The sequence below is a fragment of the Durotheca rogersii genome (assembly GCF_024521655.1).
Source record: "Durotheca rogersii strain YMJ 92031201 chromosome Unknown GGS23scaffold_61, whole genome shotgun sequence".
Classification (NCBI taxonomy): Eukaryota; Fungi; Ascomycota; class Sordariomycetes; order Xylariales; family Xylariaceae; genus Durotheca; species Durotheca rogersii.
Genome location: NW_026251292.1, coordinates 103442 through 114990, shown reverse-complemented (window position 1 = coordinate 114990; position 11549 = coordinate 103442). Strand labels below are relative to the sequence as shown.

The window sequence follows — 11549 nt, the reverse complement described above, 5'->3', positions numbered from 1 at the left end:
AGTAAGATTTTAAATACTTACGATAATATATTAATATTATAAGGTAGTTAATCTTAAGGAAGAACCGACTCCTTATTACGGTTTAAACGATAGTTTCTAACGCATATAAAGCCGACGCGAGACTAGGTTATACGATTAACTTTCTAAAGAATATAAAGTCCCTTTATTTTATTATTATATAGGACCTCGTAAAGCTTTCGGGTAAAAATCCTTTAAAAAAAGATAATAAAGAGGACCTAAAAATCCGTTTATATAATTAAAGAGCTTAGTATTAATTAATACGTCGAGCCTAAGAATTAAGGTTTAACTCTAACGAAATTTCTCGTTTCTTTCGCTTAAATCCGGACCGAGAAATAACTAAAAAAGCGTTAATAAATGTTTAACCGCTATAATACTTCGATTATAAATAAGACTTAAACGCTTTTATAGCTACTATGGTTCGATATTTTAATAAAGCGCGGCTTATTATATTTAAAGGCGCTTATTTAATACTTATTACTTCGTATCCGGGAGAGCTAATTAAAAGACGATATAGTCGCTAATATTCGAAAGCTTACTTTAACGACCGATTATATATTATATAGGATAACTTTATTAAATATATATAAAAGGATATCGATATTTCTTCCTTATTTATCCGGAGGTCCGTCTTTTAGGCGTTTTAAGGCCTACGTAATAAGTAGGATACCGATTAATACGACGTTTACGGCCGGAGCGGTAATATATAGAATTAATAAATCTTAGATATAAATAAAGACTTTAATCGAAGTATTAATACGTAAAACGAGAATATAAGTATAGGTAAGGAAGATTAAAATCTAGGAGACTTTAATTACGCGGGCGGGGTTTCCGCGTTAGCTCTTCGTTAAAACTACGAGATAAGAGATTAATTAGTACCTCGGTAGCGAAACCTAACGTTTAAAGTCTAGCGCTAGCGAAATAAGAAAGAGAAGACTAAAGTTATTTCTTAAATAACGTTAGCGATAAATAAAAGCTCGGCCTTAATTACCTTTATTTCGGATCCCTCTCGGCTTAAGTTAAACGATAATAGCTAGCTAAACCCGGTATAGGATAATCGAACGATAAAAATTCTTATCCGAAAAAACGGAAATTAGGATAGATTTCGGGACTACCGGCGTTCTTTTATTATCGAAGGCTTAAGGGAAATATAGCGTAATAATTCGGGCCCGGGAGAAGTATGGTTTTTATTTACTAAAGATAGTCGAGGTATTACTTTAGAGGACTACCCTAACTATAAGGGTAATGTCGTATATTTAAATACCGATATAAGTAGTTTTCTAGTAAAGGAAACGTTATAAATAATATAATAATAATTATCGGCTTTTATTTAATAGCGTTTTAATTTAGTAATTCCATACTATAATAGATTATAAAAAAGCCATAATTAAGATAATAGGTAGTCTTTAAATCTATCGTAGCGATTAATACTTATACGGAGAAGATTATTCGTATATAGTTTTCTAAAGTAGTTTAATATCTCGTATAACTTTTTACCTTACGTATTATAATAATACGGTAAGATATACCCTCTTAATATATTACGTAATACGTTACGATAGGCCTTATACCTATATAAAGTAACTATAGCTCCCGTAAGTACGGACGATACTATAATTATTATTTAGCTAGATTACTAACTTTATTATTTTTACCTTAATTTAAGATTCGTTTTTATTATTAAATTCTTCGTCTTCCGATTAATATATTTATTTTAATAATAAGCGCTTAAGTTACTTCGTCGTACCGTAATAACCGAATAAGTAACTTTTACGTTTAGCCCCTTTCTTCCCCTTACCTCTTTTACCTTCGGGCTAGCGACTATTATATCTCTATAACCGAAGGATATACCTAAGATACGATAACTATATTAAATTCCTCGTCTTTCGATTAGTAAAGTAATATTAATTTTATTTATCTTAAACCATCGTACGTACTATAGTTACCGATAGAATATACTTTTAAGTAAGCTATCCGGGACTTTTATATCGCGTACGCTTTACTCCTTTTTAATATAAAAACTAATTAGTAGCTACTTTAGGTCTAAGGTATATAAAATTAAATTAAATGATACGGATATAATAAGGCTTCGTACGTTACTTTATTTCGTTAACGGTTAAAGCTTAACCGTTTTAAGAACCGTTTCCCTCTATATAAATATTATATAAATATAACTCCTTAGTTACCTAACTAATTATAGACTAAGCCGAGCCTAAGTAAAAGCGGCGATTACGCTAAGCCTAATTTGGTTGCGGCATAGAATGTGGTATAACCTAGAACCTGCATACGGTACGGTCGGCATGTAATGGAAGAGGTACCCCGTCTCCACGGTACACGCCAATGTACAGATCCCCACCCAATCAGGCGCTTCCGTGATCTCCGCGACAGGGAACGAGCCAATGGCAGTTCCGGGGACTTTAAGCGCTGACTTTGCCGCCCTGAGAAGGGTGCAACTTAGCGCTGTTCGGCGGCGCCTCGCCTCCCTCGCCTCCCCTCCAAGACTGCTGGGCTGCCCGAATAGTAAAATCGGCGGACGGCGATGAACCCCTCCGTCGCCGCTGATTGGACAGCACCCCCCATTCCCCTCTAATCGACGAGAACTTCTGCCCAGCTGGCCTGTACCACATATGGCGCTGCTACTCGCAATTCTGAGTCTTGGGGTATTGCTACTATTTTATCATGCTGTCTAGCAGAGGCCGACGACGGCGTATCCCTCCTGCGTCTGTCAGGGGCTGACGCACACACGGCCTAGCCATGCACATGCGCCACGTAGGTAGGTATATATAGGGCTACGAACGGGAAGCATGGCGGGAGGCCTGAGAAGCGACCCTATCCACCATCACCCTCTAATCGCACACCGAGACCCAGAGAAAGAGAGAGATTCTCCCTTTTCCTCTTCCTCATCATCCCGTCTCTGCGCCTTACCTGCCTCCCTCTTTACGGCGTCAAGCTAGCTAGGCGAAGCTCGCTTACACGTCTGTCTATCTATATACCGATATATATACACATATAATTTTTCTTGAAAAAAAGGAAGAAGAAACAAGCACAGCAGACAGCAAGGAGCAATTCTATCACTACTAGGGTGGTTGTCTCGAACGGGGATAGCTACGATAGGCAGTAGTGTAATAGCAGCTGGTGCAAGTAAGGTAAGGGATGCGAGAATGCGGGGCTGTCCTATTCCCTCTACCTCCTCCCGCGTACGCGGCCCTGTCCCAGCCGCAGCCCTTCCTCGCAACTTGTTCGGCTTCGCATCAATGCTAACCACTGCTTGCCAATTGCAGTCTGCCTCTCCTTTCTAGAAGCCTATTTGCGCCCGTCCGCGACGCGACGCTCGAGTCCTCGGGCGACAATGTCTAGTCAATACTATCCGCGTATGTATACAACAGAGTCCGAACCGCGCGAAATCCCGAAGCTGACTAGTCCTCCGCAGCGCCTCCCGGTGCGGCTGGGACACCAGGTATGTGTGGGCGCGCCGACCATCGCGACGTAGGTGATATGCGAGAGCAGCAAGAGATTGACCGCAGCAGCCGTTTCGTCGCCGCAGAAAAGCTACCCGCCGCCGCCTACTTCCCCTCCCGCGAACCAGACCAAGTTCTACCCGCCGCCGCCTCAGACGCAACCCTATCCCTCTCCTCCGCCGCAAGCCTACCCCCCGCCTCCTCAGCAAGGCGTATCTCCGCCGCCGCTCAACACGACCACCCCTGCCTACCAGCCCCCGCCACCGCAACCGGCGCAACATGCCAACCTCCCCCTCCGCAACGACGGAGCCCTCACCCCGCCGAGCGGTGCTGCGCCCGCATACGCAAGCGTCGTACCCAACGCGCCGGAGGGATTCCCCAACGAGAAGGCCCAGAGCATCCTAGGCACGGGGCCGTCGCACGCGCGGACCGCGTCGGCCGGCGGGGCCGCGCAATTCCAAGGTGCCAGCGCTACGTTGGACGACGTGGGGACGTTCAACGGCGGGTCGTATCGCATCAGCCATCGTGACTGCAACACCATCATTACGATCCAGCTCGCGATGGGGTGCCCGATCACCGCGAAGCCGGGCGTGCTGATCGCCATGACTCCGACCGTCACGCTGAAGGGTGAGTACAAATTCAGCATGAAGAAGCTGATGGCCAGCGGCGGCGAGCTCGGGGAGTCGACTTTCATCGGCCCCGGCGAGGTGTTGCTAGCTCCGGGCATGCTCGGCGACATGACGACTATCCGCCTGACCGGCGACGAGTCGTGGAGCGTCGGCAAGGACTCGTACGTCGCCAGCACCCAGGGCGTCGTTCGCGACTACAAGCGCCAGGGCCTCGGCAAGGCCATGTTCAGCGGTGAGGGCCTGTGGGTTCACAAGATCAGCGGGGTCGGCCTCCTCTGGATTACCAGCTTCGGCGCCATCATCCGAAAGGACCTCGCCGACGGCGAGAAGTATATCGTCGACAACGGCCACCTCGTGGCTTGGAACGTTAAGTACGTCATGGAGCGCGTAGCCAGCGGCGGCATCATTGGCGGCTTTGCCAGCGGTGAGGGCCTCGTGTGCAAGTTTACCGGACCCGGTACGGTATTCCTGCAAACGAGAAATCCTGTAAGTGGTCTCTCTCTCGCTCCCATACCACCCACCAACTCTACCTCTATACCTCTATTTTCCCGATAGACTGACTCGTCCCCTCTAGAGAGCCTTCAGCGCCTACATGACCGGCAATGCCGCGCCGCCTTAACACACCCGTCGAGCCGCAGGGAGTCGGGGGGCGGCCGTATGGGTCTTCTATCGGGTCCGGAAAGCGTCAGGTGGACGAGACTCCCGTGGTTCGCAAAAAAAAAAACCCGAAGTCCTTGGAAGTCCGTGTGTTGGGTTATGCCCGCTTTCGTGTATTGATATTGGTTAGGCCAGGCATCAGCGTAGTTTGAATTCTAGGTATATTCAATTCTTCTTCCCCTTAGGCTTGTAGGTCTCGATGGCATCAGCATCGAGCTAGTATACCGGAGTCTCTCGCGTACGAGGTATTATGCGTAGCTCGTGCAAACTGGCTGCCTGCACGTTATTAGCTGTAGAAGAGGCATCCATCGTAAGCAGCAGCAGCAGCAGCAGCAGCAAAAACAAGAGGCGAAGTAGAATAAGAAGAGAGAGAAGCAAGCAGACTCGGGTTTATCTAGGTACCACGCTCTGTTCCGCTGAAAGAGATGACAACCTAGAAAGAAAGGAGGAGGAGGTCACCCCAGCAAAACTGTTGTCTCGCTACCTATGTACCTAGGTACCTAGTTTACCTACGGTACCTATGGATACAGACAGCGACGCGCCACCGTGATACCGCGCGCCACCACACCGCGCCACCTCACCAACATCACCACAGGAAAACATCGCATCGCGCCGGAGACAACCAGGACCACGGCCTCGTGTTCAGGCGACAGGGCTTCGTCATGTCACCCAGTCCGGGCTCGGGAGCTTGGGGGGTCGGGAGGTTCACAGTAGGGAGGCGGTTTGCTATGGCGCCTAGCAAAGGGGGATTCTCACCCTTACCCGGTCATGCTCCTGGCCTCGGACCGAACTACAGCTACGTATCGTAGTTGGGGAGGGAAGAAAAGGCGTAAACGCGGCTCTTCTCGTGCTAGATAAAGTGAAGCCGACATTGTTCAGTCTAACTACCTGGGCGTGATAACAACTGCCCAGCCCCAGAACGAGCGAGGGCTTGCGAGATGGAGGGAATCGAGAATGCAAAAACCCAAGCATAGGGGACAACAGGGAGATGGCGTCTGGTTGCCCAGTCCGCTCGCTTCTCTTCCGCAAAAGACATAATAGATCAGGTGTTCTATCTCCCGGTTGCCTAATGTTATGGTAGCCCAGTTCGGCAACTGTCGAGTGCCTGTGTCTAGGTAGTCTACGAAGCGAGCAGATGGCAGCTGGCATGATCCTCTCTCCGTGAGCGGTTGGCGGCAATGACCACCGGAGACCGGTCACCGGCGACTACCACGGGAGAGAGACCGGGTAGAAGAAGAGAAGGTCCAACGAGGCCGGTTTCCAGCCTTCTTGATGACTTCGCCGCCTTCCTTCTGGATAGGTAGGAGAGACCCAGCTACTTATCCCTCCTCCCTCTCTCTCTCACTCTCGTCTCGACTCAAAAATAACAATCCAGAATAGCCGACTCTTCTTCTTCTCTCTCTCTCTCTATTCATCCTCCCGTAGCTCCTCGTCGCTCACCAGCCTGCACACAGCGTTCGTTCGACAACACCATAGTGTGGTTTTTGGAGCCTTCCTTCTTTTTATACCTCTAAAAGTTGGCCCGGTACACACTGTGCTCACAGTACAGCTCCTATTGTATTCTTGTACCGGCCGCACCGCAAGCGTTGTCGAGGAGACCGACGCCTATGGCAATACCCATCGACCGTCTGGACCAGTCACCCGATCGAAAGGACATCGGATGCAACAAGCAGATACAAGGGGACAATATATTCACTTGACCCGTCCCTCGGCTTCTCAATCTAGGTACTATCAGCGTCCCCGGGGAAACCCAGATATAAAAAAAGTCACCATCCTGAGCCCCTTCCACGGCTTCGTCTTCCGAGCTTCTCCATCCCATTCCATCTCTCTCATCCCCAGCGAATCCTCGACCACCCCTCTCCCTCCGCAGACCCATCAACGCCCATCTCGACTGCGTCTATAAGGGTGTAGGCACCCCCATCAGCATTAGAGGTGGGTGCGGAGCTCTGCTCTGCTTTCTACATCTCTAATTATACGCCGTCTTCTAACCATCCTCCACCTACGCCTACAGGCTCCATCCGGTTCATAGCTGTCCGGGGTGTAGCGTAGAGCGACTATCTCTTCCCCCGAGTTGATGTTCTTGCAGCAAATCTGATTAGATCCTTTTCTGAAGACACCAGCTTTCCAGTCTGCCCCCAGTCCCTCTTTAGCAGCCGCTTATCGCCTTAACCACGCACCTTGTCGACATTCCGGGACAAGCCACTGACCTCCGAGAGTATCGTTCCTCCTCCGTATCACGTTCCGTCGAAACACCCAGCACCTCCTTTCAACAGCAGGTGGACGGAGCAGAATAGATACTCCTGAGACAATTTGCCTACGCAAAACAACTTGACTTCCGGTCTCTGGTCTGTCGCCTAGGTCCGTGGGAGGATGCCGGTCCATCCTGGGTGAAACCGGTATGCTGATAGATGGGAAACACAGAACACCGACGCCACGTTTTCCTTTAGCGAATTCGCGATCTCAGCGACCTAGCCCCAGTCTTGCTGGGCTTTTGATTGCAGCGAAGCCCTGCCATACTGTAAGGCCCATGCTAAATCCCGAAATCCTATGACCATGACCATACTGAAACCTACTGCTTTCCTAGTCAGATTCGACGGCCGTCGTATAGCAAAATGCGTGCGGCTCAAAACTTGAGGGCGGCAAGCCGGGCCAAAGCCCATGGGTTGACCGTCGACGTCCATTCTGCCAACGGCGTGAGGACAGTGGACCAAAACGAAGGTAGCACGAGTAGTGGTGAGGCTTCCAGCAATAGCTACCCCTCGCCGGGGCCCAGCGAAGCCCTCATGAACCCAGATTGGAGAAACTACCGCCGAATCCGAGATCTTTCAGAGGGATCCTCGGTTGGGCCAGCTACCGCTGGCCCAGACCGCACCGAGTTTCGGCTCGACAGCCTTAGGGATAAGAAGAAGTTGACGGTCGACACCACTCTTGCCAACATCTACGGCGTCCGTCGAATTAAAGAATCCCCCGTCGACCCAGACTTCATTCACTCGGCCCCCCTAACAAACAAGGACTATTCAGAAGTAGATGATGATTTTGAATTGGTGGAAGCAGAGCCGCAGTACTCGAGTAGTCACCGAATGACCGGTGCCCTTGAAGCGAATGCTCGAAATGGATTGGTCAAGCTTCAATCCTTTACACCTACAACCCGCCAGGGGTTCGAAGAGATACTAGGCTGGAGCAGCCACGGGCGGGACCTCAAACTTCCTAGTCTCCAGGAAGAAACTGCGGGCTCCGACCAACTCGCGCAGTTATCCCCAATATACGCCAAGTTTAACGAAGACTTCTCGTTCCCTACATCCCGCATACGTGCGGTGAGGAGCAATACCAAGCGATTTACTCCTAAGGAGTGGAACGCGATCGACGAGCATGTCAAAACACAGCTTAACACCTTACAAGCTCCACGTTCTGCTCGCATCCCCTCGGGCCAGCTCATGGATGACGATGAACAAGAGCAGGCTATACAGACCAAGGCATTCCCTGACGATGTTGGAGCTCGCCGCGTTCACGACGAGAACCATCGCCAAGGGGTAATGATACCGCTGAAGAATATGGAGTCGAAGCCAGGGCCCGTAGAGGACCATGACCGTTTCCAAGCGCTCCTTGACAAGCTTCATAACCGTCGCCGCTCGCAGACGCTGACTGCGATCAAAACGCCTTCTATGAACAACAAGATTGAGGGCCGAGATGTAGAGTTGCCTGCTCGCGATTTGAAAATAACGAGCCCACGATCTGCAAATACTGTTCTCGGCGTCTCTGGCGGAGACCAGCTGAAGAAGAGCAGCGCATTGAACCCCTTGGCATCTGAGTTCTGTAGCACTAGCAGCACCAGTGTGACTTACGACCCTCTGGTGCTGGTCCCGCGCACTGAAGAGTTCAATGATATGCTTGGGCTATCAAAGAGTCGAGTCGACATCGAATCTGCGAGAGATCGAGCTGTAGATGCCAAGTCTAAGGTGTCGGCAGATCCGCTACGGGAACTCTTAGCCATGGTGGAGGAGATGAAGGCAGATCTCGCCCAAATCAAAGCAAATGGCTCGGTGTCTCAGCAACTGTCGAACGACACAGACAAGCGGGCCGCCCAGGAGGAGCTTCTGCTCCAAATGAGTCAGGTTGAAAGCATTACCGACCATCTGAAGGGTTTACCCGTCCAGAGCCAGCTTGCTTCGCAGCAGCCTGTTCCGTCGCTGCAGTTCCTTGGACAGCAGCTCCCCGACACCGCTGGCCGGAACGGTCTACTACCGTATTTAGGCCACTTGACGCAAACCAACCCAGTGCCATGTGGAACTGCCCAGCAAGCACACAACCTAGGTGCCATGCCGCGGGCTCCCGAGAACCCAGCTGATGTTGCCAGGCCAGCAGCGGTCCACAGCCCAGTTAGATACCCTCCTGGGGCAAACGCTGCTCTGCCCCAGCTCGGGTTTACTCTTTTGCCAGGCTGTCAGTACAGCCAATCGATGACGCTGCAAGGTCAAAATCGCGGCTACTCACATAGTCCTCAAGCCCAGCGCCAAGCCTCGGCTCCGTTCCAGCAAGCTCCGTTCCGGCAGACTCCGATCCAGCAGGCTCAGATCGTGGGCCCCAACATCCAAGCCAATTCAGAGCTGCGTCCCGGCACTCAACCGCTATCGATGCACGCGCAGGCCCAGAACATGTTCGGGCCGAAGCCTATCCGCAAGCCCAAGTCCCAGGTCAACCCCGGGGATCCCCGCGCAACGATGCACCAGCAGCAGTACGAGGAGTATCTGGAGATGAAGCGTGCGGCCGACCCGACGTACGCCCACCTGTGCAAGCAGCGCCAGGCGAGGCGCGTCCAGCGACAGACGCCCGCGGTTAAGGGTCCTCGCGCACCACAGCACCATCCTAGCGGCGCCGGTGCAAGTCCGCAGCGGGGACCGTCGCAGAAACCACTACGGGCACCGCCGCAGGGCCCCAGGCCCCAGTAGGCCTAGTCCACTCAGGGTATCCCTCATTTCTCACGATATCTCGTCCTCTGTGATGGTGCGAGATGGGGGAGGAGGAGAGAGGGGGAGGCTTGCTTGGCAAGCTATGTATACGAGGATCCTCCAAGCTGTAAGCTGCTACACTCTGTCTTTTTCTCCTGAGGACTCAGTAAATGATGGTAGCCATACGGGTACTCACACATGTATGGAGTTGCTACTGACAACAAACCCGGATGGTGTTCTGCGGAGAGAAGAGAAGAGAACACGTACACATTTCATTTCTTTTCCTCTCTTTCCTTCCCATGTTACTACATTGTTACAAAATCACACCTTGCCGATACCCTCATCTGTCTTTATTGTTATCATCACGTTTTCCTTGGTCCAATGTTTGCGAGAATCGACCGGATCGCTCTGTCGGGTGCCAGGTAGAAGAGGGGGGGCTCTCTACCAGCGTCTCGTTCGGATCAACATCTAGGTCGATGATGGCATCATTTCAACGGTATTCATCCTCACTAGAGGTAAAAGACACAAATCTCCGTTGCCCTAAGCGAGATAGGTCTCCGACCTCACTATGCGGCGCTGCCCCCCTGTATAGGTTTCCTTCTCTGCAATCTGCAGGCGCGATTTGCCTTACTAGGGAGAGGCTCGGCTTGTTACCAGCTTCGCCTCATCTTTCTCTAACTTCGGTGGAGATAGTATCTCAGGCACCCTTTTCTCTTGTTAGGATTTCACTCAACTCTCCTCAGAAGAGACCCAGGTACCTCACAAATCCCATCGAGTAAAGAGGAAGTCCGGGTTGTAAGAAAGAGAGAAAGTGCATACTGGCCAGCCACATAGGCTACAGGCTGCGGAATACGCACACTCACTATCCATATGCACGGCTCGCTCAATCCTATTCTGTATGGCAATGCCCAATGCCAGCCGGTCAACATCCCATGGCCTAAAGCAGGATGATACAAAGGCACCACTGAGACGATTATTGACCAGTGGCCCGAGTAAAGGATCTGGGAGCTACAGGATAGATGGATGGGGATAGCTGGTGATGCTATTCGGGCCTATGATGGGTTAGAAGAGGCATCTTCCAACATAGCGTCTGGGTGTGGACTTGAGGAAAAGGACACCCGAGAGAAGAGAAGCGATGGGGGAGGGCTGGGCCGGCCTGCATGCTTCCATTCATCGACAATTCATCCTTTGCAGACAGTGCCGAAAAGGACGCGCTTTGAGAAGGGGAGGGGGGAGGGGGAGGCATATATGTTCCTTTCGCAAACGACCCCGGTCTCGCACTCTTAAATCTCGCCATCGCCCTCTCTACCCTTCTCGGCTCCCCTTTACTGGTTTAAGCATCACTACGCTCTCCTTGTTATAGCATCCATACGTCGCGATTCGTCAGATTTTACCTCTCCTTCTATTCCGTCTGCATTACGTCCAAGCTCCTCACCCCCGTTTCTTTTTTCGTCTTTCTTTTTTCCCATCGTATCTGACTTTCGCCCAGCTTGGTCGACAGGGCAGTCGGTTAGTCTTATGGTTGCCTCCTCCCAGGAGGCAGGACCTGTTTGTCTTGTCTGGTTTTGTCTGGTCCGGTCTAGTCTCGTCTACCTACTTCTGAGCCAAGGAACAGAGGAGCAGCAGTCCTTAAGTGTCCATCCGTTTATCCATGTAGGTAATCTTGCCGCTCATTGGCCTTGGCGATAGGGTGGTAGGAGAGGACAGCATTATGTATGCAAAGACATGACAGGGCAGGGCAACAACTCACCCATCCCATGGTTGGGCAGTTATAGGAGATGGTTTAATAGTAACAGTAGGATTAATTCATTTTGCGAAACACATGAAGAGAGAGAAAGAGA

General features: G+C 50.7%; 4 protein-coding genes across 4 annotated transcripts; all 4 read left to right on the top strand.

The window, feature by feature from the left end:
- Window positions 1-2646: 2646 nt before the first annotated feature.
- GGS23DRAFT_590424 (DUF124-domain-containing protein) lies at window positions 2647-5161 on the top strand. The gene is made up of 5 exons (XM_051517692.1): window positions 2647-3164; window positions 3300-3389; window positions 3449-3475; window positions 3546-4591; window positions 4680-5161. Exons 2-5 carry the CDS (start codon window positions 3368-3370, stop codon window positions 4722-4724), a joined length of 1140 nt encoding a protein of 379 aa, XP_051367129.1. The 5' UTR covers window positions 2647-3164; window positions 3300-3367; the 3' UTR covers window positions 4725-5161.
- A 58-nt stretch (window positions 5162-5219) lies between these two features.
- Window positions 5220-7107, top strand: GGS23DRAFT_590416 (uncharacterized protein). Its single transcript, XM_051517691.1, has 2 exons — window positions 5220-6062; window positions 6143-7107. Exons 1-2 carry the CDS (start codon window positions 5941-5943, stop codon window positions 6663-6665), a joined length of 645 nt encoding a protein of 214 aa, XP_051367128.1. The 5' UTR covers window positions 5220-5940; the 3' UTR covers window positions 6666-7107.
- On the top strand, window positions 7027-9823 carry GGS23DRAFT_472350 (uncharacterized protein). The gene is made up of 2 exons (XM_051514240.1): window positions 7027-7280; window positions 7347-9823. Exon 2 carries the CDS (start codon window positions 7375-7377, stop codon window positions 9706-9708), a length of 2334 nt encoding a protein of 777 aa, XP_051367127.1. The 5' UTR covers window positions 7027-7280; window positions 7347-7374; the 3' UTR covers window positions 9709-9823.
- On the top strand, window positions 9824-10609 carry GGS23DRAFT_472161 (uncharacterized protein). Its single transcript, XM_051514239.1, has one exon. The coding sequence runs from the start codon at window positions 9939-9941 to the stop codon at window positions 10485-10487; it is 549 nt and encodes a 182-aa protein (XP_051367126.1). The 5' UTR covers window positions 9824-9938; the 3' UTR covers window positions 10488-10609.
- Window positions 10610-11549: the final 940 nt, after the last annotated feature.

What these genes read in the sequence shown, in the direction of transcription:
- GGS23DRAFT_590424 (XM_051517692.1), top strand. Translation starts at nt 3,368, where the DNA reads ATGTCTAGTCAATACTATCCGC. An exon ending in CGGTGCGGCTGGGACACCAG is followed by an intron (nt 3,476 to 3,545) that starts GTATGTGTGGGC and finishes TGACCGCAGCAG; the next exon opens with CCGTTTCGTCGCCGCAGAAA. An exon ending in TCCTGCAAACGAGAAATCCT is followed by an intron (nt 4,592 to 4,679) that starts GTAAGTGGTCTC and finishes CGTCCCCTCTAG; the next exon opens with AGAGCCTTCAGCGCCTACAT.
- GGS23DRAFT_590416 (XM_051517691.1), top strand. Translation starts at nt 5,941, where the DNA reads ATGACCACCGGAGACCGGTCACCGGCGACTACCACGGGAGAGAGACCG. An exon ending in GCCGCCTTCCTTCTGGATAG is followed by an intron (nt 6,063 to 6,142) that starts GTAGGAGAGACC and finishes AATCCAGAATAG; the next exon opens with CCGACTCTTCTTCTTCTCTC.
- GGS23DRAFT_472350 (XM_051514240.1), top strand. Translation starts at nt 7,375, where the DNA reads ATGCGTGCGGCTCAAAACTTGAGGGCGGCAAGCCGGGCCAAAGCCCAT.
- GGS23DRAFT_472161 (XM_051514239.1), top strand. Translation starts at nt 9,939, where the DNA reads ATGGTGTTCTGCGGAGAGAAGAGAAGAGAACACGTACACATTTCATTT.